Genomic DNA, 26,853 nt, shown 5'->3' with positions numbered 1-26,853 from the left:
ATGCTAACAGGCTAAACCAGGGTTGTCAAACATACAGCCTGGGGGCCGAAACTGGGCCCACCAGAGGGTCCAGTATGACCCATGTGGGATGAATTAACAAAGTGCGAAAATTACATTTAAAGACAAAAGAAAAAGCAACTGCAATTCCTCATTTGTCCACTAGGGTCCTCTTTATTTAAAGGTCATTATGTTATTATTATGATCTGTGTGTGTGCCCCCTGGCAGACATCTCTGTGAGCATGTTACAAGCCTCTCCATCTCGTGTCCACAGTGATGTTTAACATTAAAAGATGAGAGGACACATTCAGGTCCGTCCACGCCGTGCCGGTCTCTGGTGTCTGGTTTCTGTCCCTCTTCCTTACAAGGACGGCACAGTGGCAGCAGACATCCACCGGGACAGATGAAGTCCTTGCAAATGTAAATGCAGCGGTCCATTCAGCATAATCAAATGGAAATTAAAGTACAAATGCACCGATTTATAATCTATGCAGGAGGGGTCATTTTAATTAAAACACACAAAGCAGATGGAGCTACGGAGGACCAGGAGTGTCTTGAAAAATAATAGTAAAGCACAGGACTAATTAATAATAACTGACTGTATAATACAAATAGGGATTATTACACTTTTATAAGTTTATTATTGATGAATAAATAATTCACAGAAATGCCCTAAATTTGTTTTTACATTCGTGACAAGAAGCTTGGGTCAGTTATGGTAACACAATTATATCTGAAGATAATAAAACACAGGTTTGATTTTATTATTACTGTCAGTAACTATTATAAGAATAATTATTATTTGAGTAGTAGAACGGGCGAAATCATAATCAACCAATCAGAGAGCCCCCTGACTTCCTGTATTTCCTCTGCTGTACTTGTCGACTGTTTTACACGCTAACTTTTAAATGTCTGATTAAAGTCTGTCTCATTTAAACGGCATTTTAAAAATAACAGCAAAACCTTTTTTGTGATTAAAAAAATCTAAATTAAGATAAAAAATATCCAACTTAAATTCTTGACAATTATAGAACGCAACAATATATTCTCATCACTTTTAAATACAGTTAATATAATAAGAACTGAAGTAGACCGAAAAAATGTCCACTAGTGCAGGTTACCTGATGATGATAAAGATTATTATTAATAACAATTAAAAGTAGTTAAATATAAAAGAACATTTAGATAAAACGCTGAAGATGTAGCCGGGGTAAGAATTCTGACATCATCGTCCACAGATCACAGGAATTAAATTAAAAAAACTTTAGTCAAGATATAACAATTATCCCAAATACTTTCCTAATTACTAAAGACTCTAATTTCTTTTTCTTATCTTTCTTATATTTATAGGTTTTATTTCAAAGTCACACCATCAGTGTGAGAATCGTAGAAACGAGAGGCGATATGAAGAGGATGCCTGACGTGATGAAGGCTGGTTGAGCTTCACCGTGGAGCTCCGTCAAACAAAGGGCCTGCTCCAACACCTGGTGAGTCTCAGAGCTGAGGCCTGGAACACATGAGACATGAAGACAGATGTTGGGATGGAGACATCCAGTAGCAGAGAATCTGTCATTAAAACCTTTGAGTCTCTTACCGTGCTGGGACCACTCCCTCCAGGCGTGCAGATATTCAGGGTCATGCTCTCCCCCTGACGCTGCGTTTAATGTGAAACACATATCTGTTCAGAGGTCTCCTGCACAATTTACCCCTTTCATAGCGAGACAGGTCTGAGCTTACCTTTGGCGTGCTCCGTCAGAAGGTGTTTGAGGTCCCTGAGAGCCCGGGTGAGGTTCTCCAGCCGGTGCTGCATGTGGAGGTTCTCCTCTTTCAGGGTGTGGATGGTGTCCTGGAGCTCGTACGCTGAGCTGCAGCGTGAGAGGAGATAAATGAACCAGAAGACTGAGGAGACTTGGAGGAGGGAGGTCATGGTAGCACCAAGAAGATACGTATGGTGATGAATGCTGCTGCAGCTTCACTGTGCTCCACACTCAGGAGGAAGCGTTGATGTTGATGTTGTCCAGTAAATGACCTGTTTCTGTGTCAGAATCGATCCACTGATGGGGAGCTAAATGATCTCAGTCCGCTCACACAGTTTAAACCATCAGTTGTTCAGTTTTGGATCTCAGAGCCTAAATTAGAGAAACCCAGATGGAGCTGATTTTAAAGTCATTAACGCTTCGTTCAACATGACGCTGAGCACGATGAAGACGAACAGCATCTGCAGACCAGAGACACAGGCCAATATGTGGATTAATGTATAAATAAATAGAGTTAATGTTTAAAAAGACACTAGAAGTTTTATTGGCAGTTGTTGTGTTGTTGTTACTTTGATTTGTCACTGGCAGGATTTAAAATAGAAGACCAAACATAAGATTAGGGAAACACTACAGGGAACAGAGATCTGCATCTTAATTCTATAATTATTAAAGATGTTTCCTGTTTGCTTAATTAGTTTTACCTTTAGGTCTGGCACGGTTCAAAGGTTCAAAATGACTCAAGTTTATGTTACTGTGTGTAAGAAATGAAAAATAAACTAATCACATATTTAGATTTAATTTCATCCTTATATAAAAATAAGTTATCCAGGTAAAATATCAAGAATGTATTGATTAAACAAAAGGCAAATACAAAGATACAGACGACTGAGTTACTTAAACATGTCAGGTTTAGGTTTAAGGTCACAGTTTCGTGTAACTGTACAACAACTATTTCTAAAGAAAAATAAAAGAAGATGCTGGGCTGTTGAAGAATTTAAATACATGGTGCATTAAAGTACCGTCTGAAGACTCATACATCCTTTTAAAACATCCTCAGTTATCAAACATTGGTGTGTTATTGTGCAAGAACAATATTTGTATTGTCCAGAAAAGTATTTGGTTATACTGTCTTTAAACAGATTTATTGTACAAAATATTTATACATTTGTTTAATATCTTCATATTCTAGTATATAGTATAACTTTGTGTATTTTATATACTTGGATTTTTATATATACCTTTGCATTTTTTATTTTTTTGTATATTTTGTAGACGCTTTGTCTATCTAGAAAAGACTGTTATTATTATTATTATTATTATTAGTAGTAGTAGTAGTAGTAGTAGCAGTAGTAGTAGTAGTTGTTGTTGTTATATATATATATTTTTTTATTATTATTATTATTAGTAGTAGTTGTTGTTGTTATATTTTATATATATATTTTTTTATTTTTTATTTTTTATTTTTTATTTTTTATTATTTTTTGCAGCGGAAGTGCTTCGGGGACACCTTCGTCATCTTCCGGGTCAATTTCCGGTCACACACGATCCAAGATGGCGGCTCACATATCGCGGTGCAGAACCTGGAGTCGGGTTCACAGGTGACACATTTTTAAAAGAAACGCACTTAAATCAACAACAGAGTCTAATTCAACCCAGAGCAACAACGTTTCCATCACGTCCGGTGTCTTCTGTGTCACTGACACCTGCGGCGTCGACACTTTACCACCAGAGATTAGCTTAGCATGCTAGCATGATGGCTAAGTGTTAGCCGTCAGACAAGTTTGGGATGATGCTACATCGTGACTCCGTTAATGGACTTAATAGTGATGTCGAGGAGTATATTAGGAGTTTTGTTCAACTTTAAAGTTTAGTTATTTCGACTTGGTGGTGATTTATTGTTAATTTTCCTGTTTTTAGACACGTGTTATGTAAGCTAACAGCTAGCTGCACTGGTTGTTCATCATTTATAAAGGTAGCTGCATGTCTGTGAGTGCTGCTAGCTGTGTGACAGATGAACGGTGGCTTTGTGGGGACTGTGCAGCCGGTCATTACTGGTGCTCATCAGTCAGCTGGTCAGGAGTGAAGCTCCGAGTCTGTTGCATTAAAGTTGCACGTCTGGAATACATCCAATGTCTGATGAAACTCATGCTAACGTTGCAACTGCAGCTACTGACAGATAATTCTTTGAGAGGATTTTTGAGCTAGCAGGTAGAATCTGCTCTGGCCTTTATTATAAGGTGCACTAGCGTGGTCAGGCCAGTCCAGGTGAACACCCAGGTACTGAGATGTTGGAGGCACCAGACTACAAAGTCTCAGATGAGTCCTTTACTTTATTTCCTGTTTTCCTTTACTGTGATGTGTCAGAATCATCAGATCATTCCTGCAGATGACAGCTGAACAAAAAGTGTCTAAAGGCTGCAGTGTAGAGGAGAAAGAGGAAGGCAACCAGGATGTTAGCGAACAATAATTTTACAAGTTTCCACTGGTTCTTTAATTCTAAACAAGGAAAACGTGTTGTTATGATTATTTAATGTCAGTTTCTTGGGACACCCTGGTGTTGTGATAAAGTCTGCGTTCCTGTTTTTCAAAGGTTTGGGATCGCAGCGTACAGAAAGTACAGCAGCGGTGGCGGATACCCGAACATCTCGCTCTCCACGCCGCTGCAGGGAATCCCCAAACCGGTGTTCGCGTCTGTGGACGGTCACGAAAAGTACGAGACCAGGATCACCACCTTAGAAAACGGCCTCAAAGTCGCCTCCCAGAACAAGTTTGGTCAGTTCTGCACCGTTGGGAGTAAGTTACAGCTTTTGATATGGATGTTGTGATTCCATCCACTCGTCTTCATCACGTCAAAATAAACTGTCGATGTTTTCTCTCCTTCTCTTTTGTTTTTTTTTAAGTTTTAGTAAATTCTGGCTCCAGGCATGAAGCAAAGTACCCAAGTGGAATAGCACACTTCTTAGAGAAACTTGCCTTTTCCGTAAGTAAACCATTAAATGAAAGGTCACTGAGGTTGAGGTGGGTAAATGTAACGCTGACGACATTGTCTTTTTTCTTAATCTTCAGTCCACAGCACAGTACGGGAGTAAAGATGAAATCCTTCTCACGCTGGAGAAACACGGAGGAATATGTGACTGTCAGACGTCGAGGTATTTAACACAGTTCCTGAATTAGTCCTTTTAATCTGTTGGACCACGTCTGGACGCGGCCGACTGTATTCGTGACGCCTCTCTGGTTTTGCTGTGCAGAGACACCACCATGTATGCAGTGTCTGCTGAGGTGAAAGGTCTGGACACCGTGGTCAGTCTCCTCTCTGACGCCGTTCTGCAGCCTCGCCTGCTGGGTAGGTGCATCTCACATCACAGCATCAAGTACTCGAGAGCCGTCCAGGTTTTTCTGGTTACAGTAACGTGAACTTAAACTGTTTGCTTGAATGCAGATGAAGAGATCGAGATGACCAAGATGGCCGTGCGCTTCGAGTTAGAAGATCTCAACATGAGGCCGGACCCTGAACCGCTGCTGACCGAGATGATACATGCTGTGAGTTCTAACTCCTCAGACTAAACGATTAGCTGGAGTAGTTTATGTGAAATCATAGGTAGCATTGAATGTACACTGATCAGCCACAACATTATGACCACCGACAGGAGAAGTGAATAACATTAAAACCATCTTGTGACAGTTCAGTGTTCTGCTGGGAAACTTCTGGACCTGGCATTCATTGGTGTGGATGTTACTTAGACATGTAGCACCCACCTAGACCAGACCAGGCACCCCCACCCCACCTAGACCAGACCAGGCACCCCCACCCCATAGCAATGACACTCCTTGATGGCAGCAGCCATCCCCAGCAGGATGCAGCCTGACACAGACACACACACAAAAACACTTTAGGAACAACTAAAAAAAAAACATGAAGAACAGCACAAGGTGTTGACCTGGCCTCCAAATTCACTAGATCCCAAACTGATCAAGTATCTGTGGGATAATCCACAGAGGCCCCTCCCCTCAAAGGACCCCCACTAACAACATCCTGTTGCTAGACACCACAGGACACCTTCAGAAGGCCCATGTCCAGGGGGGTCAAGGGTGGTCATAATGTTACGGCTGATCAGTGTATTTAGCTTGAGGACGGTTTTACAGAAGTAGAACGACCTTGTCTGACCGTTCATTGTCTGTTTCCAGGCTGCGTATCGGGGCAACACCGTCGGGCTTCCTCGATTCTGTCCCGCCGACAACGTGGACAAGATCGACAAGGGGGTGCTTCACGGCTACCTGCGTAACTACTACTGCCCCGAGCGCATGGTGCTGGCAGGAGTGGGCATCGAGCACGAGCAGCTGGTCGAATGCGCCAGGAAGTACCTGCAGGACGCGAAGCCGGTGTGGGGGACGAGCGCCACGGGCAACGTGGACCTCTCTGTGGCTCAGTACACCGGTGGTATCGTCAAGGTGATTTGGTTTTAGTAGTAATAATGTACAAACGTCTTGGCTGAGGCGTGATATTTAGATGTCAGGATGTTTTGATTGGGAACATCTGGATAAAAACATTGCTGCAGCTATTTTTAAAGGTAGTATAATAATATACCTTTCTATCTTTTTTTTAAGATGGAGAAAGACATGTCCGACGTGAGCCTCGGCCCCACCCCGATCCCAGAGCTCACCCACATCATGATCGGCCTGGAGAGCTGCTCCTTCCTGGTGGGTGTTGGCAGCGCCTCGGAGAAGACGTGCAGCCGGGACGCCCGATACACGTTTTATTGAACGGTCCTTCTCTTTTTGTTCAGGAGGACGACTTCATCCCGTTCGCTGTGCTCAACATGATGATGGGAGGAGGCGGCTCCTTCTCTGCTGGAGGACCAGGGAAAGGCATGTTTACCCGCCTCTACCTGAACGTGCTCAACAGGTGAGCTGTGAATCTGACTGGACTAGAGCTTGTACACGCTAGTCAGTTTGACGACGTTAGCTTTAAGCATCATGTCGACTAGTCACCGATCACGTGGCAATAACAACATGGACGCCTCCTGGAAGACAGGTGAGGAGTCCAGAGGGTCATTGGTTCATCAAATGTGTGGAAATACTTCACTAAAGATGAAGCCCATACTACTGTGACATGTCAGTCCTAAAGTACTACTGCAATGCATCTGAAAAGGCTAACGCTAACGCTAGCAGAGGAACGGTCCAAATCCCCTGGACAGCAGTCAGTTAACAACTTCACCAAACGTCCTGTGGTAACAGAGAGAAGGAGGCTGCACATCAACTATTTGATAAAGTTATTAGACCTTTAGCTGCTACACTATCAGATCTAACAACACACTGTGGAGTACTATTAAATGCTACTGATGGTGCTGAGGTGCTGCCTGTTTTTATACAGGCTATACATATCTGCTGCTCACAGTATGTAGCACATGAGCTGTCTGTTCTCAGCAGATGTATTCAGGTCTGCTGTGTTTTTATTAGAGACGTCATCACATGACAGTCGACTGAAGTCGTCCAGCCCCTAGTGTTCTTCTCTGATACATTTCCAGATGCCTTGTTTAATTATCGTTTGCTTCCGTTTGTATTTACCCCTCGCAGGCATCACTGGATGTACAACGCCACCTCCTACCATCACAGCTATGAGGACAGCGGCCTGCTGTGTATCCACGCCAGCGCGGACCCCAGACAGGTCGGTGCAGACCCCAGGTCAACATCTGCCCCATGATTTGATTCTGAGCTGATTTGAGACGACTGTAAGATTCATTAAAGAGACGAGGGCAGCTTCTTCTTCAAAGTCTTTTGCTCTCGACGCTGCAACTCTGCAGAAAAAGCAATTTTAATGTTGCGTACATTAGTTTTTTCTACATTTTCATGTGCTGTGAATGGTTATTAATGTGTTTCTTGTGGTTGCACACGTACAGGTGAGAGATATGGTGGAAATAATAACCAGAGAATTCATTCAGATGGCCGGCAGTGCAGGAGAGGTAATCCTCACCACAACTTTACGTCCTCCAAGTTTTATAATATTATCAGAAATAAGTAGAACCGTTTTAATATGTAATAATATTTTGTCCTGTACGTCCAGATGGAGTTGGAGAGAGCCAAGACTCAGCTCAAGTCCATGCTGATGATGAACCTCGAGTCCCGGCCGGTTATTTTTGAAGATGTCGGTCGCCAGGTTCTCTCCACAGGAAAGAGGAAGCTGCCGCACGAGCTGTGTGACCTAATAAGTGAGTCCCGTCGTCGTGGTGTTTTCTCATCGATTCGTCCCTAATTCGAAGGATCTTTATTAATATTTAAATCATTTCCAGGCAAAGTGACGGCCAGCGACATTAAGAGAGTGACCACCAAGATGCTGCGCAGTAAGCCGGCGGTCGCGGCCCTCGGAGACCTGACGGAGCTGCCCTCGTACGAACACATCCAGGCCGCCCTGTCCAGCAAGGACGGGCGCCTGCCCCGCACGTACCGCCTGTTCCGATAGAACCCCGTCCGGCCGCTGTACATAAACTGGACTGGATGATTACACTAGTGTTCCCTCCCGGCACAGAACTCGACACAGCTCGCTCTGGGAGGGGACTAAAACACATGGGCTCGAACCCCACGCCTCTGAGAGAGGAGAGGGGAGGAGAGGGAGGAGAGGGAGGTTTAAGAAACAGGACTCTACAGTAACCTTAATCGACACACAGCTGCAGAGTCTGCATTTATCGTATATGAGACGGAAGCCATGCATCGTTATTTACTCGGATGGTTTGCAGGAGTTTTTTGTTTTTAAAGGGACAGTTCACCCCCAGAGCCAAAACTGTGCTAAAGATATTTTTTCCCTCTCCACTGTTACAGTTACCCTCCTCAATTTATAGATCACCAGTGCTGTATAAAACATTTTGTAGGATTTAAACCATTTCATACAACAGCACTTTATCACACGCACTGGAGCAAAAGATCCACCGCTAACGTTAAACACCTGGAAACCTTTGAGTACGAAAACCAACAACGGTTCACCATCCGGACTGAAATCATGGTTTCTGGAAGTAAAGCTCAAATAAAACCTGCTATTGTTTGCGTTTTTATGGTCGTGCAAATCAAAGTAATAGTTTGTTTTAGCCACTAGCCGATTAGCTTAGCATAAAGACTGGAAACGCTGAAGGAGACCAGCCTGTCTGTCCACCACCATCTGTAAAGATAACCGACTTAGAGCTTAGAGGGCGCTTATAGGTGCTAATGGAGTTATGCTAAGCTAACTGGCTCCAGGTGCTGCACTGAATTCACTGTCCAGAGGGTTCTGCCATTAGCCTGAATTAGCTTGTTGTGTTTGTATAAATAAAGAGGAATGTCGCGCCCTTAAAAAGAAAGGAGGTAAATCAATTGTGCTTGTACCGGATTTTATTTAAATGTAACCGCCAGCGATGCTGCAGCTGGTGGCGTGTTTGTAGTTCTGGTTTGAACCGTTTCCTCTTGTAAATAAAACAAGAATGGTGTCGGCCTTTATATGTAAACTTCTGCCAGAAAACTTTTAATTCGCCGCATTAAAGACGTTTCAGAAGCGTTCACCTGCACCCAGACGCGACCCAGGTGTGCTGTCCCAGCGTTTCCACGGCTCCGGCTCCAGCGGAAACGTTACATGTGAATTCAAGTTATAAATTAATGTAATTACGTGAATAAAAAAATCTATATTTTAAAGGTCTCGCACACGAGGAAAAAGTGTTTTTAAAACGTTTATTCTGGGATGTTACATGACATAAAAAGATGCAGATACAGATCAGAGGTCCTGACGATACAAAAATAAGACCCACAGGCACTTTTTAGGAGCAGACTGCTCTTCATGCTGGGAATGCAAGTTCATTAATATGCTACATACAGTACATGGACAGTTTATAGTGTATATATATATATTTATGTGTGAGGTTACGCAGCAGTGAGATAGAGGTATAAGGCATAGAGCTGTTGCAAGGACCACTTAGCCTAGTAGGAGAGTAAGTAGCGTCAGGTGTTTACAGTATAAATAAAATGCTCCCATCTTTTGTTACAGGAAGTGAGTTCCTTTAAGAAATACAGTGCTGCTTTTAAATGTTTGCACGACTTAGGATTTCTGCATAAAAATGACTCAAAACATCAACGGATTTTCACACAAGTCCTGAAGGAAGAACCCAATCAAACTACTGAAATAAAATAAATCTTCTGTTCATATCTGTGAGTTGCAAAACTAAGTGAAGCCTTGTTTCCAGTATCTGCTGTGACCTCCTTGTAACTAAATGTTTCTGGTAACTGCTGATCAGTGGTCTACAGCAGCTTGGAGGAATTTTAGCCCATTCCTCAGAACAGAACCACTTCAGTTCTGAGATGTTGGTGGGTTTCCTCACATCAACTGCTTGCTTCAGGTCCTTCCACAACATTTCTATTGGATTAAGGTCAGGACTTTGACTTGGCCGTTCCTAAACATTCATCTTGTTCTTCTTTAACCGTTCTCTTGTAGAACCACTTGTGTTCTTGGTTCTCGTTGTCTTGCTGCATGACCCAGTTTCTCTTCACATTCAGCTCATGGACAGATGTCCTGACATTTTCTTTTAGAGTTCACTGGTAGAATTCAGAATTCATTGGTCCATCAATGATGACAAGCCGTCCTGGTCCAGATGCAGCTGAACAGGCCCAAACCAGGACATTAGCACCCTCATGTTTGATGGAGGGATGAGGTTCTGATGCTGGAATGATGCAGTGATGTTTCATCTCATTTAAACCAAACTATTCTACTTTGGTCTCATCTGTCCACTAAACATTGTCCCAATAGTCTTCTGTCTTGTCCACATGATGTTTAGAAATGTTCTTCTTGGAGAGCAGTGTCTTTGTCCATCACACCATGGTTGTTCAGTGGATTCATCAACATTAACATCAGCCAATGAGAGAGAGGCCTTTAGCTGCTTAGAAGTTCCCCTGGGTTCCTTTGGGACCTCTCAGACTATTATGGAGTGATCTTTGTTGGTGGACCACTCCTGTGGAGGGGAACAGTCGCCTTCAATCTGTCTGACTGTGGATTATTTGTGGGTTCCAAACTCTTTAGAGATGGTTCTGGAACCTTTTCTGAACCACACCTGAGTCTCATTACACTGATGGAAACACTTCTGAACACATGGACTCCGATTTGGCCTTGAAACTAACACACAGATATGTAATATTGGCTCATTTTCCTGAATAAATAAATACCAAAGCATGATATAACTGTTTAATTGTTATATTTGGTTCTCTTTGTCTACTTTCAGGACTTTTTGAGTAATCTTTATGCAGAAAATATTAAATTCAGAGATGTGCAAACACTTCAGAGCAGCACTGTACATATTGATCTCCCTGAAATTCAACAGTATCTTTTAACGAGTTGTAAACCTCATTCATCAGTGTCATTCTCCCGAAATGAATCGTTTCACCTCATGACAGAAACAACGCTGACAGCTCCTCCTACCAACACTTTTCAAGTCATCTCAATGTTTCCCGTAGTTCCGTTTAGTAGATTAATCGATGGCAAAATGTCACCAGGCATTTGAACGCTAAATCTAAACACCTAGAAAATAAGGAACAGCTGCTGCAGTTACTGAGTCTGTAAGGTTTAATCGGTCCATGATGTATCATGTGACTGAGCGGTAAGCCACGACGGCGTGCCCCCCCGAGAGAGGGGGGGGGGAATAAATAAAGGCCGGACAGCTGCCGTGTCCGTCTGCCCTCGAGGTGCCCGCCCTCAAGAACAGCCAGCGTACCAGGACACCACACAGTGACCATGACCTCACCTGTGCTCTGCGGAGGTAAGACAACTCTGGTTACCTTTTTCTGCGTTACCTGCCCCGTGTCTGGACCCTGGTTTTTGTCGAGTCCAGCCCGGTCTGGAGAGTTCTTCTAAAAGGGTTTAAGAGATGGCGCATATGGCGCTGCTGCTGCTGTGGTTCTTCATGGCCTCCCTCCTCTTCAGGTCTCGGGTGATTCTCCTCCTGATGCCCTCCAAGTACAGACTTCTGTCAAACTGTCCCGCGCCCAGAGGAATACTGACGGGACACACAGGGAAACGCTTTGAACCAGATGTTATGAAGATGTTATGAAGTGTGAAAGCATCTGGAATGGTTTAAATATATTAGCAGGAGTTTCAACGTCAGTTTAATTTGTAGCTGTGAGTTAGTTCTGTAGAAACTCCAAACCCTTCCTCAGCCTCGTGTATATCTGATGCAGTAAGACGTGTCAGGTTAATGTAGGTTAACCAGCTTCATTAAGAGAACTGTCTACAGCTCATTATAGCCACACTAAATGATCTCAGATCAGTGGGTGTGGATTACAGCAGCTGTGATGCAAATGCAACTGGTTTCAGCATAACATTATGACCACTGTAGCAGACAAGTGGTTTCTGCTGCTCAGCAGTGTGGTGAGAGAGAGAGAGAGAGAGAGAGAGAGAGAGGGTGTGGTGTAGCGGAGGAGATGTTCTAATTGTAGACACCAGTGAGCTGAGTGAGAGGGAAAAGTGAGACAGTGTGGAGAAGAACAGAAGGAGCCCAAAAAATAGTTTAATCTGTATATCTGCCAAGGACTGAAATAGGAAGCACATAGGAGACCAGAGTGGGTGACTTCAGTCAGTCTTTGTAATCTGGAGCCTTATATGAGAACACTGAAATCCTATAGAGCAGCAACAGTGAAATCTTCTCCATACCGGGGCTCTGAAGTCTTCTGGTACCAGGTCTACCCTCCAGTCTGGGGATCGTTAACCTCCTGATCCTGACAACAGCTCACCAAACCACAAGTTCTCCCATTCTCTTTTACATTCTTTGATACGTATCATTACACATCAACACTGAACTCTGGGTTGGGTTTATGTTTGGACTTGGAATATTTTATTTTCTTTTGCAAGAACTTTGGAGGGGGGACGTTTGATTTATGGACTGGGGAATTTTAAGGAACACTGAAATAATGTTGTTTGTGCTGTGGGTCAATTTAACTTTTCTTGAACTGTTGGGACATTTGGGGTCATTACCTGTGGGAATTCATTTATGTTATTGATTGATGAGATATTTTAAGCAAGTGTTTTGTTGTTGTAAATCATGTCCTTGAGAGTTTGCTGTGTTTCAGTTGCCCTGAAAGTCTGTTTAAAGAAAAAACATTTCTTTTGTTGGGTAATTGTTATTTCCTTTAGGCCTTAAATATATTTTCTCTACCCTGAGATTTTAAATGATTGATCGTCTGTCTGGCGCCCAGTTAAATTGAAATACTGTCCAGAGAATGGACATGGGCCTTCTGAGGGTGTCCTGTGGTGTCTGGCAACACAACCTCTGTGGATCATCCCACAGATACTTGATCAGTTTGGGATCTAGTGAATTTGGAGGCCAGGTCAACACCTTGTGTTGTTCTTCATGGTGTTTTTTTTTTAGTTGTTCCTAAAGTGTTTTTGTGTGTGTGTCTGTGTCAGGCTGCATCCTGCTGGGGATGGCTGCTGCCATCAAGGAGTGTCATTGCTATGGGGTGGGGGTGCCTGGTCTGGTCTAGGTGGGTGCTACATGTCTAAGTAACATCCACACCAATGAATGCCAGGTCCAGAAGTTTCCCAGCAGAACATTGAACTGTCACAAGATGGTTTAAATGTTATTTACTTCTCCTGTATCCTGTCCGGTCATAATGTTGTGGCTGATCGTGTATATTATGTTGTATTTTCAGATCACAGTCCAGTTACAGACACTTACTGGCTGACTACGTCTACTTTCCCCTTTTATGAACATCCAAAGGGTTGAATACATTTTATAGGTACTGTGTTTTAATCCATTATTTCTGATTAATAGAGTCTGATCTGAAAATTCACTCCTCTCTGCCACCTGGAGGTCATACACTGACTATGAATAAGTTCTCATTATAAACGGTTCAAACGAGACTCACTTGTCTCTTCCTGGTCTGAGTTTGACCTGGAAGACTCCGATGACGGGCCGGTGGTCCGAGGTCTTGATGTTGGAGCAGCTTGTGTACTTGACCACTCGTATGTCGTCGGCTTGCCTGGTCCTGTACAGGATCCTGTCCTGTGAACGCAAACGGAGAGAGGTTTAAGCCTTACTAAAGAAACCTCCTGTGAAACTTTAGACTGTAGTCAGAGCAGCTGAAGAGTATCTGATCAGGTTTAGTCTTGCGCATCTTGCTTCTTCTTACTGTGTACGAAGGCGTTCTCTGTTTAGAGGTGGTGTCGTAGATATCGGAGCCGATGTCAAACTTGTACGTGGGTAAGAAGTGTATCTGTGCCTCTTGGAAGCCTTTAAAGATCGAACCTTAGGGTGAAATAAGATGCAGAAAAATCACACGGTGAGAGTCGATCAAACTCTTTTTTTTTAAGAAAAACTTTTCTTGTTGAAGCGTACCGTCTTTCATTTCCTTTGAGAGCTGGTCGTGATCCAGCAGAGATCCCATATCGCTGCCCGCCGTGTGGTTCATGAGGGTCTCCACGTCGGACCGCTCTTTACTCAGCCGAAAGTTGAAGTCCCCAAACCAGAAGACCTGATCGAATCTCGTGGTGACGTCAGCTGTGATTTAAAAGCGCCACGCTGTGATTATTACCAAAGACTTCACGTAAACACGTCACGATATATATTTGAATGTGGGTCTCACATGGTGCGGAGCGGTAAGGGTTGGTGTCTGGAAGGCTTTTGGGAAGAGCTAGCGCCTCGATGATCTTGTTGTAGTCGAGCACTCTCTCGTAAACTTTGGCATCTCCGGCTGAAAGAAGAGATTAACACGTTAGGAAGGTTTCCACCTGACCCATAAACCACCGCCTCGGCGCGCAGCCTCCTACTCACATGTGAAGTGGGAGGTGATGAAGAGGAAGGAAGTTCCAAAAAAGATAAAGGCGAGTCCCACAGCCCCTTTGGTCTTGATCTGAGAGATGATCCTGGTCGTGACTGTGGCGTGCTCCACGTCTGCGCGAGTTCATATTAAATATTAAATATTAAATTAAAACTTTTAAAGCTTTGTGTATTTAAGACAACGTGACATGATGTGGAGCGGGACAGACCTGAGCAGAACCAGATGAGGTCTCTTCTGACAAATACAGTGAGATACAAAACACCATGTGATGCTGCATACAGCATGACGTAATAAGGTCCCAGAGTCTCCTGAAGACGGGTCTCCCACTCCCTCCTGCACGCACACAGTCACATAGACGTTAATATAAAAGTTTACACTGCTGATAAGAGTCATAAATAGCAATAACATACCTGTCGGGGCAGCCCTCTTGCACCCCAATAATGTAAAATTCTTGTGCAACTTCGGAGTCTGTCGGCAGGAGGAGATCATCTAGGTTTGATGGAAGGCCCTGAAAATGACAGGAACCTGGTCACAGCTCAGTTGGAGCTTGAAGTTGGTGTGAGAGACACAGCTGGAGCAGTGACGTCCTCCTACCTTTTCTCCCTGCATGTTCCACGTGGCGATGTAGATGCCCACTCTCCTGTCAGGGAAGTGGCGGTCCAGTTCTTCGGCCCCGAGCAGGGCGCTGCTGCCCAGCACGCTGCCCTCCAGAAAGCTCCTGGAAGGTCGACATCGGACGGGAACGTTCAAGCCACAACATTAAAACCACTCACAGGAGAAGTGAATAACATTTAAACCGTCTTGTGACAGTTCAGTGTTCTGCTGGGAGACTTTTGGACCTGGTATTCATTGGTGTGGATGTTACTTAGACATGTAGCACCCACCTAGACCAGACCAGACAAATTCACAAAACTAACACTTTTAATTTTTAATTTTTTCTGTATATAAGGTCAGGGATGTAAATGATTAAATAAAAAGTGCTGAGTTGAGTGTAACGAGATGTAGCGTAGTAACAGAAGCCTTTCTTCTTTACGAATCTACTCAAGTAAAAGTAAAAAGTATGGTGCAGTAAAACTACTCTTACAAGTACATTTTTTTTTTTTTTATAAATTTTTAGTTAAGTAAATGTAAGAGTTAAATCTTTGGGATACAGCATTGTTGAAATTCTGCTTACTTCCAATATATCAGGGTCAACACGTACCGCTAGAACTAAGCAATACAGACTTGTAATCAGGGCAAACCAACACGTTAACTGTAGACTGTATATACACTGATCAGCCATAACATTATGACCATCTTGTGACAATTCATTGTTCTGCTGGGAAACTTCTGGACCTGGCATTCATTGGTGTGGATGTTACTTAGACATGTAAGCACCCACCTAGACCAGACCAGGCACCCCCACCCCATAGCAATGACACTCCTTGATGGTGTTGACCTGGCCTCCAAATTCACTAGATCCCAAACTGATCAAGTATCTGTGGGATGATCCACAGAGGCCCCTCCCCACTGACAACATTCAACACAACACCCTCAGAAGGCCCATGTCCATTCTCTGATGAGTCACCACAAGGGGGACCTGCACACTGTTAGGAAAAGTGGAAAAGTGGTCATAATGTTATGCCTGATCGGTGTAGATACACATCTGTATCAGGAAATAATTGTCAGTCCATCAGTCAGCGATGCTAAAACACTCATTCCAAGTATCCTGTTTAAGTCGGCTCTATTTGGAGGCATGTGTAATTGTAATTATCAAGTTAACATAAGAGAGAATTGATAAAATAAACCATATGTGCTACTACTACATGACTGTATTATAGTTTGAAAGAATAAAAATCTATAAATCTGATCATATTTGAAGTCTGAGACCGTCTCCTAACAGCAGTTTGACGGCAGAAGTAGTAAGCGTTACAAAAGACCCTTCATCTTCACATCCAGCCTGAGGACGACCCCAGATACATCCTCTACATCGTCTGCCACGGCTACTGTACCTGTTCCTCACGTCCTGGGGTCTGATGGGGTTCAGGACGCTGTACGCAGACCGTATGGATGTGACAGAGGCGCTGTCCGACCCCATGTTCTCCAGAAGCCGGCTGTCGCTCAGGTTCCTGTGGAGGTTCCTCTCTCTGAGCTTCTCTCTGTTCAGCGTGGCTAAGTCCAAACAATCCCTGTCAATCCTATTAGGTGCCCTTAAAGTGCCCGACGCAAAGCTCCTCTCCAGGGCAGGCAGCGGCCCCGTGGGTTGCACCGGAGACAGGCGCACCTTGGCGGGCCTCCCCTGGCGGTCCGCAGGGTCGCCGCTCGGCTGGCTGCGCGGCCTCCCGTCGTGCTCAGAGAGGCTGCCCCCCCTGTCCCGGAAGACTGGGGATCCCGCCGTGACTGCAGAGAGCGGTCTCGCGTTGGAGTCCTGCTCCTCGCCGCTGACGGCAAACCTGCCTGGAGGTAAAACCGCCTGGTCCTCTTTAAGAGAGTCTGTGGAGGAGCCGGTCTCGGTCGGGTCACTCAGGCTCCCTTGGCTGTTTCTCAGCCGCCTGTTTCTCAGGGCATCCTCCAGCGAGACGCTCTTGGTGGACTTTGACAGCCTGGGTATGGAGGGGGGCCGAGGCTGGTACGGGCTGATCTCCCCCCCTGCGTCTCTGGAGACCAGTTTGGGCTCATGGTTGCCTTCTGCTGTGGAGGTCTTGTGTGGCCTGGTGACGGGACAGTCGCCTCCATACTCAGTCATTGTCTCCTCATGTCTGGGACCAGCTGTGGTCGGGTGGATAAAGCTCTGTCAGTGACATAACTCCTGGAGATACACGGCAAAGCATGTTTCAGTGAAACCCTGGCCTTCAAATATGTTCTCCGCCAAAATGCAAGGAAAGTTTGTTCACCAGATAACTAGCTAACATGGTTTATCTTTTAAAAATAGACGTAAAAAACACTATTACTGCAGCTTGCATCAGTTTATCAGTTAAAAGATAGCAGGTTAAAGTGAAAACAGTTTGTTTTTAAGAGGTTAAAGCTGAGTAGTGTTGATGGATAAAGACAAACCGGACTGAGCTAACTCATTTAGCGTTAGCTTTAGCCGCCTAGCTTTGCTCCTAAACGAAACACCCAGTTAAGTTTCCCCCAATTTAATATTTTTTACCTTACCTTATCATCATGAATCACGTTTATATAAACAGTGTTGTCATTAGCTAACCTCCTACATTCACTGGCTACTAGCCCTGATGCAGTTAGCATAGCTCAAATGCTAGCTGAACCACATTCAAGCTAGGCGAGCTAACTTTAGCTTTTAAAGGAAACGTTTTCCATTATCGCAGTGATAAATAGTGACATGTTTGTTAAGCGTCCACCTTCACTCGTGTCCACGCGTGTCACTGCTATCGGGCTGAAAAGTAAAGTTACCTTCCGTAAACTGTTGGTTTCCAAGTGGCTAATTAAAAGTAACTCGGTGACTTCCTTGGCAACGTTTGACAACACGCGCTTTGTTACCAAGAGCGTCACACGGCGAGTTTCAACCTGCGTCACAGCGACACTCTGTGGCGAGAAGGTGGAACTGCACCCACACACGCACTGTCCAGCACAGGTAGAACTGAAGATCTAAACACCTGAATATAAACTGAACTGACTCTGCCACCAAGGACATTGATCATAATAATAATAATAATAATAATAATAATAATAATAATACTAATACTAAAATACTGTGGACTGTGGTCATTGCTGATACTATCTATCTAATATATTCTCATCTGTCTTTATTTTTATATCTTTATATGTATAGTAATGTATGCACGTGTGTGTGTTTATATGATGTTGCCCAACATTTTTATATTGTAATACTGTGTAATTGGAATTGTATTGTTGACCATGAATAAAGGTGATTAAAAGGCGTAAAGGTTAACAGGTTTCTGATTAATTTATTCCACTACATTTTCAGACACTGAATCTTTTACTCCACTTTACCGTTTATTTAGTAACTCTGGTTTTAAACAGTAATCTGAGAAATCTAATTGCCGATTTTTATGCAAATCTACCTCTAAATATTTAAAAGGAAATTATGAAAACGCTTGTTTCAGGAGGTAGATTCGCATAAAAATAGACAATTAGGTTTCTAAGATTACTGTTTAAAACCAGAGTTATTAAATAAACAGTAAAGTGGAGTAAAAGATTCAGTATGTTCCTCTGAAATAACAACAATAAGTTAATTCTATTAAAATATTTAGAAGGAAAATATGAAAACGCTTAACTTATTGTTGTCGTCTGCCTTTTTTTTTTTCTGCTTTAGAAGAAAACGGAACTATTGATCATTTCAGGTTTTACTCCACTAAGTGTCTGAATACTTCCTCCACCTGCAGCCAACAAAAAAATACTGAACAGTAGCTACTGGTACAACAATGCAGGTGCTGTGGAAGTACAGAGTTTAGGGTAGTAACTGGGTGCAGGAGGAGTAAATGGCATATTGGAGTATTTTAGTTTTTTAGGAGTTGTATAATTACCTTATAGATCAGTTATTGTCCACATGGGCAACAGTTTGGTTTGCCAGATTGTAAAATAAATCCTCCTCCATCATAAAACTTCCTTAAATTTCTCATTTAACTGAATTTTACACCTAAAATGATCCGAAAAACATTTGCATCAACAGACACATTGCAGTACGCCCCTTTGTTAACATCTACAGTGAAGTAAATGGGAAACTTTAATAGTAGAAATGTTTTTTTTTTTTAAGTTGTTTTAAGTCAGGTTCCAAATACTTCACTACTAACCTGTCTGTTTGTTTGTGTGAATGTGCTGATGATGAGTCCCATACTTTTATAACGTTGTAAATGACAAAAGTTAGTCACCGTAATAAAATGAGGGTTGTACAGTCTATCAAGTAAATACTTGTACACATCTACAGTATAAAGTGTTAATTAACTGTGTATTGATACTGAAATAAATATTAATTATGGCTAGCTGAGCAGTATTTCTCTTGTCTTATTATATTATATTCTACTCTTATTAGTTTTTCTCGTCTCTTATATGTGCTTTTTGCCTGCCATGTCTTAGGACAGGGTACGTCTGCATGTCTTTCCAGCACTAATTTTGTCCATGGACAATTTGGAAAGTTAAAACATTTATGGCACAGTTTTTATTGTATTGTATTTATTGTATATATACTGTTTGTTGTATTTTTTTGTGTTTTGCTCCTTAAAGAGTGTCTTTCACTTGCACGTCATTCTGCTCACATGTGCCTTAAATCGTCCCCTGGGGACGAATAAAGTTTTCTGAATCTGAATCTGAATTATAAACCCTTATGAAACAGCAGCACTTCAGTTTTTCATCAACTGCATATGGGATTCTCTGCCGGGCCAACGTGACCCTGAGAAAAGGGTCAGATACGTATTTTTAATAGTACTTTATCCATTTATAGAAGAAAACAATTAAAATACAGTTTAATACAGAATCAATGGAGGAGAGACATTATCATATGTACATTATCATTAATAATATATAATACATCTAACAGCATCAGCATGTGACCATTTATACATTAAAATGTGAATTTAAATTGTGATTGACTCACTGTGATGCAGTCATTCAAAACAATACTCCCATTTCCATGCCATGTTTGCCATTTCAAAGATTTAAACTGTTAAATGTATTACATCTGCCACTGGTTGTTCATCATGAGGCTTCACACTGCTCTAAAATATGCTAAAGTCAGTGACTTTAACACAAAAAAACTAAAAAGAAAATGTTGCTGCTGACAAAACTGTGCACGTCCCAGTGACCTCTGATTGTTAACCCTTTCACCCGCTCCGTGACCCCCGCGTTGTACGAGAAGCAGCCGCTGAAAGGATTTCTGAGCCCGCCGGCCCCTGGAAATGTGGACAATCCCCGCCGCATCCCGGCCCTCCCTCCATATTCTTTGGATTTCTGTGACTATGCTGTTGCTGACTCTGGGGCGTTTTTGGACAAAGGGGCCAGTCTGTGGGCCGGGTATAAAAGGAAAGGGTTAAACCAGGTAGAGTACAGTTCAGTGCAAGAGCAACAACAACAGCAGCTCCAGCAACAGCAGCAGCAGCGGCAACCAACTGACCAGAAAAATGACTTCCTCCGGAATGAACATGATGAGCAAAGTAAGTTTTCACTTCTTTAATATTAAAGCGTTGTGGCTAAAGGCGCAGAAGTGGACACCGAAATAACAGACGAACTAGAAATGATGTTTCTTCATAGGAATACTTTAAAGTTGCAAGGTTTAGGCTCGTTTAGGGGTTTCAGTCTTCAGCTATTTAAGCCTGTAATAAAAACAGCCCACATGCAAAATTAGCATCTAGCAGAGTTAGCATTTATCAGCTAAAAAGGCAGATGTTTCCCTGACAGCCTGGTAGAGACCAAGCTAAAAGTCAACCTTGTCATCCATTTTACACACACGTCCTAACCAGAGTGTCTCTTGCAGATCACCTTCTACGAGGAGAGGAACTTCCAGGGTCGCTCCTACGAGTGCATGAGCGACTGCCCCGACATGTCCTCCTACCTGAGCAGGTGCCACTCCTGCAGGGTGGAGAGAGGCTGCTTCATGGTCTACGACCGCACCAACTACATGGGCAACCAGTACTTCATGAGGAGGGGCGAGTACGCCGACTACATGAGCATGATGGGCATGAGCGACAGCATCAGGTCTTGCCGTATGATCCCCATGGTAAGCTCTCACGCCGGGCTAGGTTTACTGTAGCAGACGTCCGTGTGCGGCGTTCCCCGAGTTTAAACCCCCCCTCGTCTTCTCCACCACAGTACAGGGGATCCTACAGGATGAAGATCTACGAGAGGGAGAACTACGGAGGTCAGATGTACGAGCTGATGGACGACTGCGACTCCATCATGGACCGCTACCGCATGTCCAACTGCATGTCCTGCAACGTGATGGACGGCCACTGGCTGATGTACGAGCAGCCCCACTACAGAGGCAGGATGATGTACATGAGGCCCGGCGAGTACAGGAGCTTCATGAACATGGGAGGGAGCGGCATGAGGTTCATGAGCATGAGGCGCATCACCGACTCCTGCTATTAGACTCTCTTCGCACTGAATAAAGCTGTCATAAACTAAACCGCCTCTGTCTTTTGGTCATTGTTTACTCTGGGCACCCATTACCTTTCCTCACATTGTAGATAGATAAATAGATGTCTTATTTATTATTCATCCCATGGGAAATTCGGTAAAAACTATACAATAGTATCATCAGTGACAACAGTCCAGTTGGTTCCTCACATGGAGGCGTTGAACCTGTCCATGGAGCAGGACAGAGACAGCAGCTTGTCACTGAAAGAGCTTCTCTGTCTGGCTATGGTGTCCTGTAAAGGGTGGTGGACATTGTCCCTACCACAGAGTCCTCCTTCTGTATCAGCTTGTCCAGCCATGAGGTGTCCTTCTTCTTAGTGCTGCCTCCACAACGTAGAAGAGGACACTGGCAACGATAGTCTGGTAGAACATGTCCAGCAGCTTCCGGCAGATGTTAAACCACCTTAGCCTCCTGAGGAAATAGAGACGGCTCTGACCATATTTGTATACTGAGTCTATGTTAGCCGACCAGTCCAGTGTGTGATCCAGATGTAGACCCAGGTATTTATAGCAGTGATGGGCAGGTCGGCTCTTTTCTGAGAGCCAACTCTTTTACCACGGCTCCCAAAGAAGAGCCGGCTCTTTCGGCTCGATTCTAGCCTAATATTTTAGTCCAACACATCAAATGTATACGGTTTGTGTGTTGACGGGCCCTTTTGCATTAAAAGTTTTTATGAGAACCCTAATAATAATCTCGTTTTATTTAATATTTCAATAAAACTAATGAACAAAATGATGCAATCAAATCCACACAAGTAAAGACCGAACCAAACTCGGCAAACAAACGGTATAAATAAATGTCCTTGTGCAGGTTAGTGGTGGAACCTGCTCCTAATATGATTTTCATTTAGTTTTTTTCCAGTGTCTTTAAATGTCAGCCAGATGCTGCTTTGTTTACGGGCGTCACGCGTAACTACATGTCCTCATCGCTGTCTGCTGTAACTCAGTCAACCACAGCGTCTGTCTGCTTCTCTGCTTTCACATAATGGTCACATGTGATTGGCCACATGGCGTGCCCATCAAAACAAAGTTCCACCCCGTCCTGACATGAGCAGAGATGAACAAGCAAAAAAAAACTTTGGGGAGTCGGCTCTTCTGATTCACTACCAAGCATCAGCTCTTAGAGGCGGGTCTTTTGGGCATGACACATCACTACCTTATAGTCTGAACCACCTCTACACACTCCTCGTTGATGGTTACAGGTTGCAGGTGGGGCCTGGACCTACAGAAATCCACCACCATCTCCTTGGTTTTAGCCGCATTGATCAGAAGGTGTTCACTCTGCGCCATGAAACAAGTTGTTCACCAGATTCTTGTCTTCCTCCTGCTCCTGTCCATCCCTGATACCACAACTGCAGCATCATCTGAGAAGTTTTGCAACTCACTTGAGCCAAAGTGATGTTGATGGTGGTGGTGTGAGGGGCGGCTACAAGCCACTTGTCTGTAGCAGTGACTGTGGAAGGTAGGTGTGAAGATCTGGGATTAGTTCTCCAAGATGTTTGGAAGAGTTCCTTAAAACTGGAACTAGAAGACTTCCAGTTATGAAAGCATTGTTTGTTTAAACCTTTTTTCCGGACCTGCTAAAAACTTTTGCACAGCAGCTTACCTCAGAATAAAATGGAGTGCCATGCGTGCAAGATGCATCAGCTTCTTCTGATGAAACCATCATTGTTCACGATCTATGAAGGTTTTGCAGTAGCCTTGACCTAGCGACACACAGCGCTGGATCTGCTGACTTCTTACTATAATTAAGGCTTTTCAATTGTTTCAGCACTACGGGGGAAGTTTAGTCTGAATCTGAGTGGAATATAAACTGTTGTGTCTAAAGTCGTCTATAGTAAACTTGGACGTTGACGCGTAAACGCAGGAATAGCTGAGATTCTCTGGTTCTGTTAGCAGTGTTTCTGTTTGGCTTCAGTGTCACACAGAGTTGTCAAGAGATCTAAATATTGGTGCTGGGCCACCTGGGTTTGTTTCACTGTGTGCTTCCTTCAGTTGTGTTCTCATTAATAATAATAATTAAAACAAAACATAACGATACGGAAATGATTTATATGTTTACATGCCCACAGATCAGCTGGTGTTGCACTGAGCTGACATGTTGAGGCATATCTCAACAACTCTTTGCAGTTTCTAGTCAAAGATAGAGGGTAGAGAACTTATTTTAGTTCAGTTTAGAACATACAGCCCAATTTGGTCCGGAAAAGTTGCATAACAGCACGATATCCTTTAAATAACCACAGCTCCAGATGTTTCCCTTTGTTTTAGCGCAAAGAAGAGCATTATGAAAATGTTCCCAACCATAGAAACCATAGACTGTATATAAATATGGACAACAGGTCTCCACTTCCTCTCATTGGCCAAACTGATGCTATTTTCCCGGGGATACGGGCGGCACCATCTTGTGAGTTTGGAGCCAGAGTTTGATCAGTACGGTCTGAGGGTGGAGCCACTTGGAGCAGTGATATCGATGCCCCGCCCACACTTCCTCCAGACTCACTCACTTTTTAGTTTAATTAATACTACACTCTGCTCTACCTCCACCAGTTACAAGCAAACGTTGGATTATACACTGGACTCGTTTTTAAAAATTGTTTTTACAACTCTCACAGTTCCACGGGATTGCATTACGGAGCGGTTGGCATGGCAACTGGTGGTCACCATTATGTCACATCCTGTTTCTATGGCATCAACAAAACTTATCCAAAAAATTGACACTCATCAACCATCAACCATCAACCTTATTTAAACTACCTAAACTAACTGAAACCATCCTTGAACAAAATTTATTTGACTTGTGTGTTGGTGTTTTAGTTTGGCTCAAGTCCCGCCCACTACCATGGAGGGGGTGGAGCTTATGACCTATACTGAATCCAGACACCAGGGGGAGCTCTACTTGCTTTGGCTTCACTTTTGAGGAGCTGTTCTGCCATCCATCTTTATACAGTCTATGGTTTGAACCCTAGTGGACAAATTAGGAATAGCAGTTACTGTCATTAAATAATTGCAGATAGTGTCTTCTTGGGCCCTCTGTCAGACTGTATATCAGGGTTCGATAGAAGAGAGGGTTCCCTAGGAGGTTGTGGATTACTGTTGATACATCATAGAGCCTTCATATGCTTAAGGGAGTTTATGGTTCAGTTCAATAAAATTTTATTTATATAGCATCAGTAACAATACAAATTGTCTCAAGAAGCTTTACAACATCCTGCCTGAAACCTCCAGAACAAGCATGAAGGCAACGGTAGCAAGGAAGAACTCCCTTTTAACAGGAAGAAACCTTGAGCGGAACCTTAAGCCCATATGGAGAGACCCATCTGCCTAAGGCCAACCAGGTACAGGCAAAAAATCAGTTTCTTGGTTCTTCTTGTCATGACTATTTGTCAGATCGTTATGAGATTTGGTGTGTCCATTCATTTTGACCTAAACCTTCTAATAGCTCACTGAAAATTTCATGTCCTTCAGAATGTGTGATCTGCTTTTAGGTGGATTGCCGAGAAAAAAACACGAAAGAAAGGCAACTGGTTCTTGAAGACGTTTCAAGGGACGTTGGGAAGTCTGAGGTTTAAATAGGAACTCCTCCTGAAACTTGCTTATTATGTTAACAACCAGAAACTGGTGCAGCTAACATAACAAGCAAGTTTCAGGAGGAGTTCCTATTTAAACAGACTTCCCACCAGTCCCCTAGAACTGAAGAATCTACTCGGATGAGTGGTGAAACGTCTTCTCAAAAAACTCTACAAGTCCAGTTGCCTTTTTTGAACCTTTTTTGGATATACCATGACCTGGATGACTGAGAACCTTCACAGACTTTCTGGTATTTAAACACCAACTCTGCACCAGTCTTTTAGAAATGAACAAAGATGAAACATCTTCAAGAAACTACACATTCAGTTTTCTTTCTTTAGCGTTCTTTGGATATATACCATGACCTGGATGACTGAGAACCTTCACAGAATAAAGCTTTTGTGATTCTCTTTCTCATTTTAACTGTTCAGTTGTCATCTGGCCATGAAGCTTCTATTTTATTATCTTATTCATTTTAGATTTTCTTTATAAATTATCAGTTGTTGTCAGTTTTAGCTCTCTGCCTCTGTTTGATGCAAAGAGAAGACTTTAATCTGCTTCAACTTTGACCTTCTCTCTGTCCAGTTACATTAGTATTCCTGTACGAGTTCTTTTCAGACAAGAGATAACACAGAAGCTCTACTTTCAGGCTCTTCTGCTCAGTCCAGGTTTAATATGGTCAAATAAAAACATTTTACTGTATGTATAGATGCACACACATAAGAGATAAACGTATAAATCCCTGCCTATCTCATATATGTACAGTCTCCGTGCCTCAGAGGAGCATATTAAGAAGCTCCCATCTTTCTTTCTCACTCTTTCTTTGGCTTTCCTTCCTCCTCTTCCTCCAGAGAACAGCCGATCCAGCAAGCGAGCGAGCGAGCGGGGGAATCGATGCCCTGATACAAGATTCAGCCTAATGAGGATCAGAAACATCTTAATAAAGACCCATAATCCACCACTTAATCCCTCATTACAGAATCATCTGCATTCTCTGGCCCCGCTCCGCACCGCCACAATGACGGCACATTCAGGCCCATTGTTCTGCCTTGCCTCATCTCTCACCCAGGGCTACGTCTCCCCCCCCCTCTTTTTTTCTTGTCTCCCTTCGGTGTCAGTTATATTTGATCCGTTCTCATTAGACTTTCAGACGAGATGAGCAGAAGGGCCTGAAAGTAACGCTTTTGTGTGCACTTCTATGTTATCTCTCGTCTGAAATGGAAAATGAGACATATGCCTAATGAGGGGGGAAGACGGGACCCCGGCATCCGACGGCGGCAGATAGCGGGCGTATTGTGTGACCGATACTGTTAAAGGACACTCTTTTACCAGGCGACGCCTCGTGTCGCTAATCGTGACTTCTGAGAGTGTGAAGATTCACTCTGAACTGGGACGGATGGATTAAAGTTTAACGCCGAGCTCTGGAGAGATTCAGAGTCGGTGTTTTAGTTCGGCGCAGCGCTAATGTAAAAGTTGGGGACGTTTTACTCAAGTTTTTAAAAAAGTATGCTCACACTTCTCTGTACAGTTTATGGAAGTTTGCATAAATTATGTCCTTAGTAGTCCAGAGGTTAGTCTGTGAATGTTCTTCCCTTAAACCTGGTTCTGTCAGGAGATGACTTGTCGTCCTTTGTGTTTCCTTTCTGCCTCAGGTGTTCTGATTAGA

The 26,853-nt window shown here is 43.3% G+C and overlaps 3 protein-coding genes across 4 annotated transcripts; 2 read left to right on the top strand and 1 right to left on the bottom strand.

Moving 5' to 3' along the window:
• Positions 1 to 1,614: 1,614 nt before the first annotated feature.
• inpp5e (inositol polyphosphate-5-phosphatase E) lies at positions 1,615 to 17,979 on the bottom strand. 2 transcript variants are annotated; one of them, XM_084552091.1, is made up of 11 exons: positions 17,922 to 17,979; positions 16,523 to 17,279; positions 15,126 to 15,249; positions 14,942 to 15,039; positions 14,740 to 14,864; positions 14,525 to 14,644; positions 14,337 to 14,444; positions 14,090 to 14,251; positions 13,884 to 13,999; positions 13,620 to 13,756; positions 1,615 to 1,862 (listed from the first exon to the last, which is right to left on the bottom strand). In XM_084552091.1, exons 2-11 carry the CDS (start codon positions 17,254 to 17,256, stop codon positions 1,709 to 1,711), a joined length of 1,878 nt encoding a protein of 625 aa, XP_084408217.1. In that variant the 5' UTR covers positions 17,257 to 17,279; positions 17,922 to 17,979; the 3' UTR covers positions 1,615 to 1,708. The 2 variants fall into 2 exon arrangements, with proteins under 2 accessions (XP_084408217.1, XP_084408218.1); XM_084552092.1 differs by lacking the exon at positions 1,615 to 1,862 and adding an exon at positions 9,347 to 11,752.
• Positions 3,270 to 9,210, top strand: pmpca (peptidase, mitochondrial processing subunit alpha). Its single transcript, XM_084552100.1, has 13 exons — positions 3,270 to 3,352; positions 4,345 to 4,547; positions 4,655 to 4,734; positions 4,821 to 4,903; positions 5,003 to 5,097; positions 5,194 to 5,294; positions 5,940 to 6,203; positions 6,360 to 6,452; positions 6,539 to 6,657; positions 7,329 to 7,419; positions 7,652 to 7,714; positions 7,816 to 7,960; positions 8,042 to 9,210. Exons 1-13 carry the CDS (start codon positions 3,306 to 3,308, stop codon positions 8,209 to 8,211), a joined length of 1,554 nt encoding a protein of 517 aa, XP_084408226.1. The 5' UTR covers positions 3,270 to 3,305; the 3' UTR covers positions 8,212 to 9,210.
• Positions 17,980 to 20,605: 2,626 nt separating the features above from the next.
• On the top strand, positions 20,606 to 21,572 carry LOC311492946 (gamma-crystallin M2-like; the record flags this gene model as incomplete). Its single annotated transcript, XM_084551404.1, has 3 exons — positions 20,606 to 20,638; positions 20,959 to 21,201; positions 21,294 to 21,572. The coding sequence occupies 3 exons, from the start codon at positions 20,606 to 20,608 to the stop codon at positions 21,570 to 21,572; spliced, it is 555 nt and encodes a 184-aa protein (XP_084407530.1).
• Positions 21,573 to 26,853: the final 5,281 nt, after the last annotated feature.

Source organism: Chelon labrosus (assembly GCF_963514085.1).
Source record: "Chelon labrosus genome assembly, chromosome: 9".
Taxonomy (NCBI): Eukaryota; Metazoa; Chordata; class Actinopteri; order Mugiliformes; family Mugilidae; genus Chelon; species Chelon labrosus.
Note: the sequence above shows the minus strand (reverse complement) of the source record. Positions and strands in the feature narration are given on the sequence as shown.

What these genes read in the sequence shown, in the direction of transcription:
- pmpca (XM_084552100.1), top strand. Translation starts at nt 3,306, where the DNA reads ATGGCGGCTCACATATCGCGGTGCAGAACCTGGAGTCGGGTTCACAG. An exon ending in TGTGACTGTCAGACGTCGAG is followed by an intron (nt 4,904 to 5,002) that starts GTATTTAACACA and finishes TTTGCTGTGCAG; the next exon opens with AGACACCACCATGTATGCAG. An exon ending in TGACCGAGATGATACATGCT is followed by an intron (nt 5,295 to 5,939) that starts GTGAGTTCTAAC and finishes GTCTGTTTCCAG; the next exon opens with GCTGCGTATCGGGGCAACAC.
- inpp5e (XM_084552091.1), bottom strand. Translation starts at nt 17,256, where the DNA reads ATGACTGAGTATGGAGGCGACTGTCCCGTCACCAGGCCACACAAGACC. An exon ending in CTCAAAGGAAATGAAAGACG is followed by an intron (nt 14,000 to 14,089) that starts GTACGCTTCAAC and finishes TTTCACCCTAAG; the next exon opens with GTTCGATCTTTAAAGGCTTC. An exon ending in CTCAGACCAGGAAGAGACAA is followed by an intron (nt 1,863 to 13,619) that starts GTGAGTCTCGTT and finishes CTCACGCTGCAG; the next exon opens with CTCAGCGTACGAGCTCCAGG.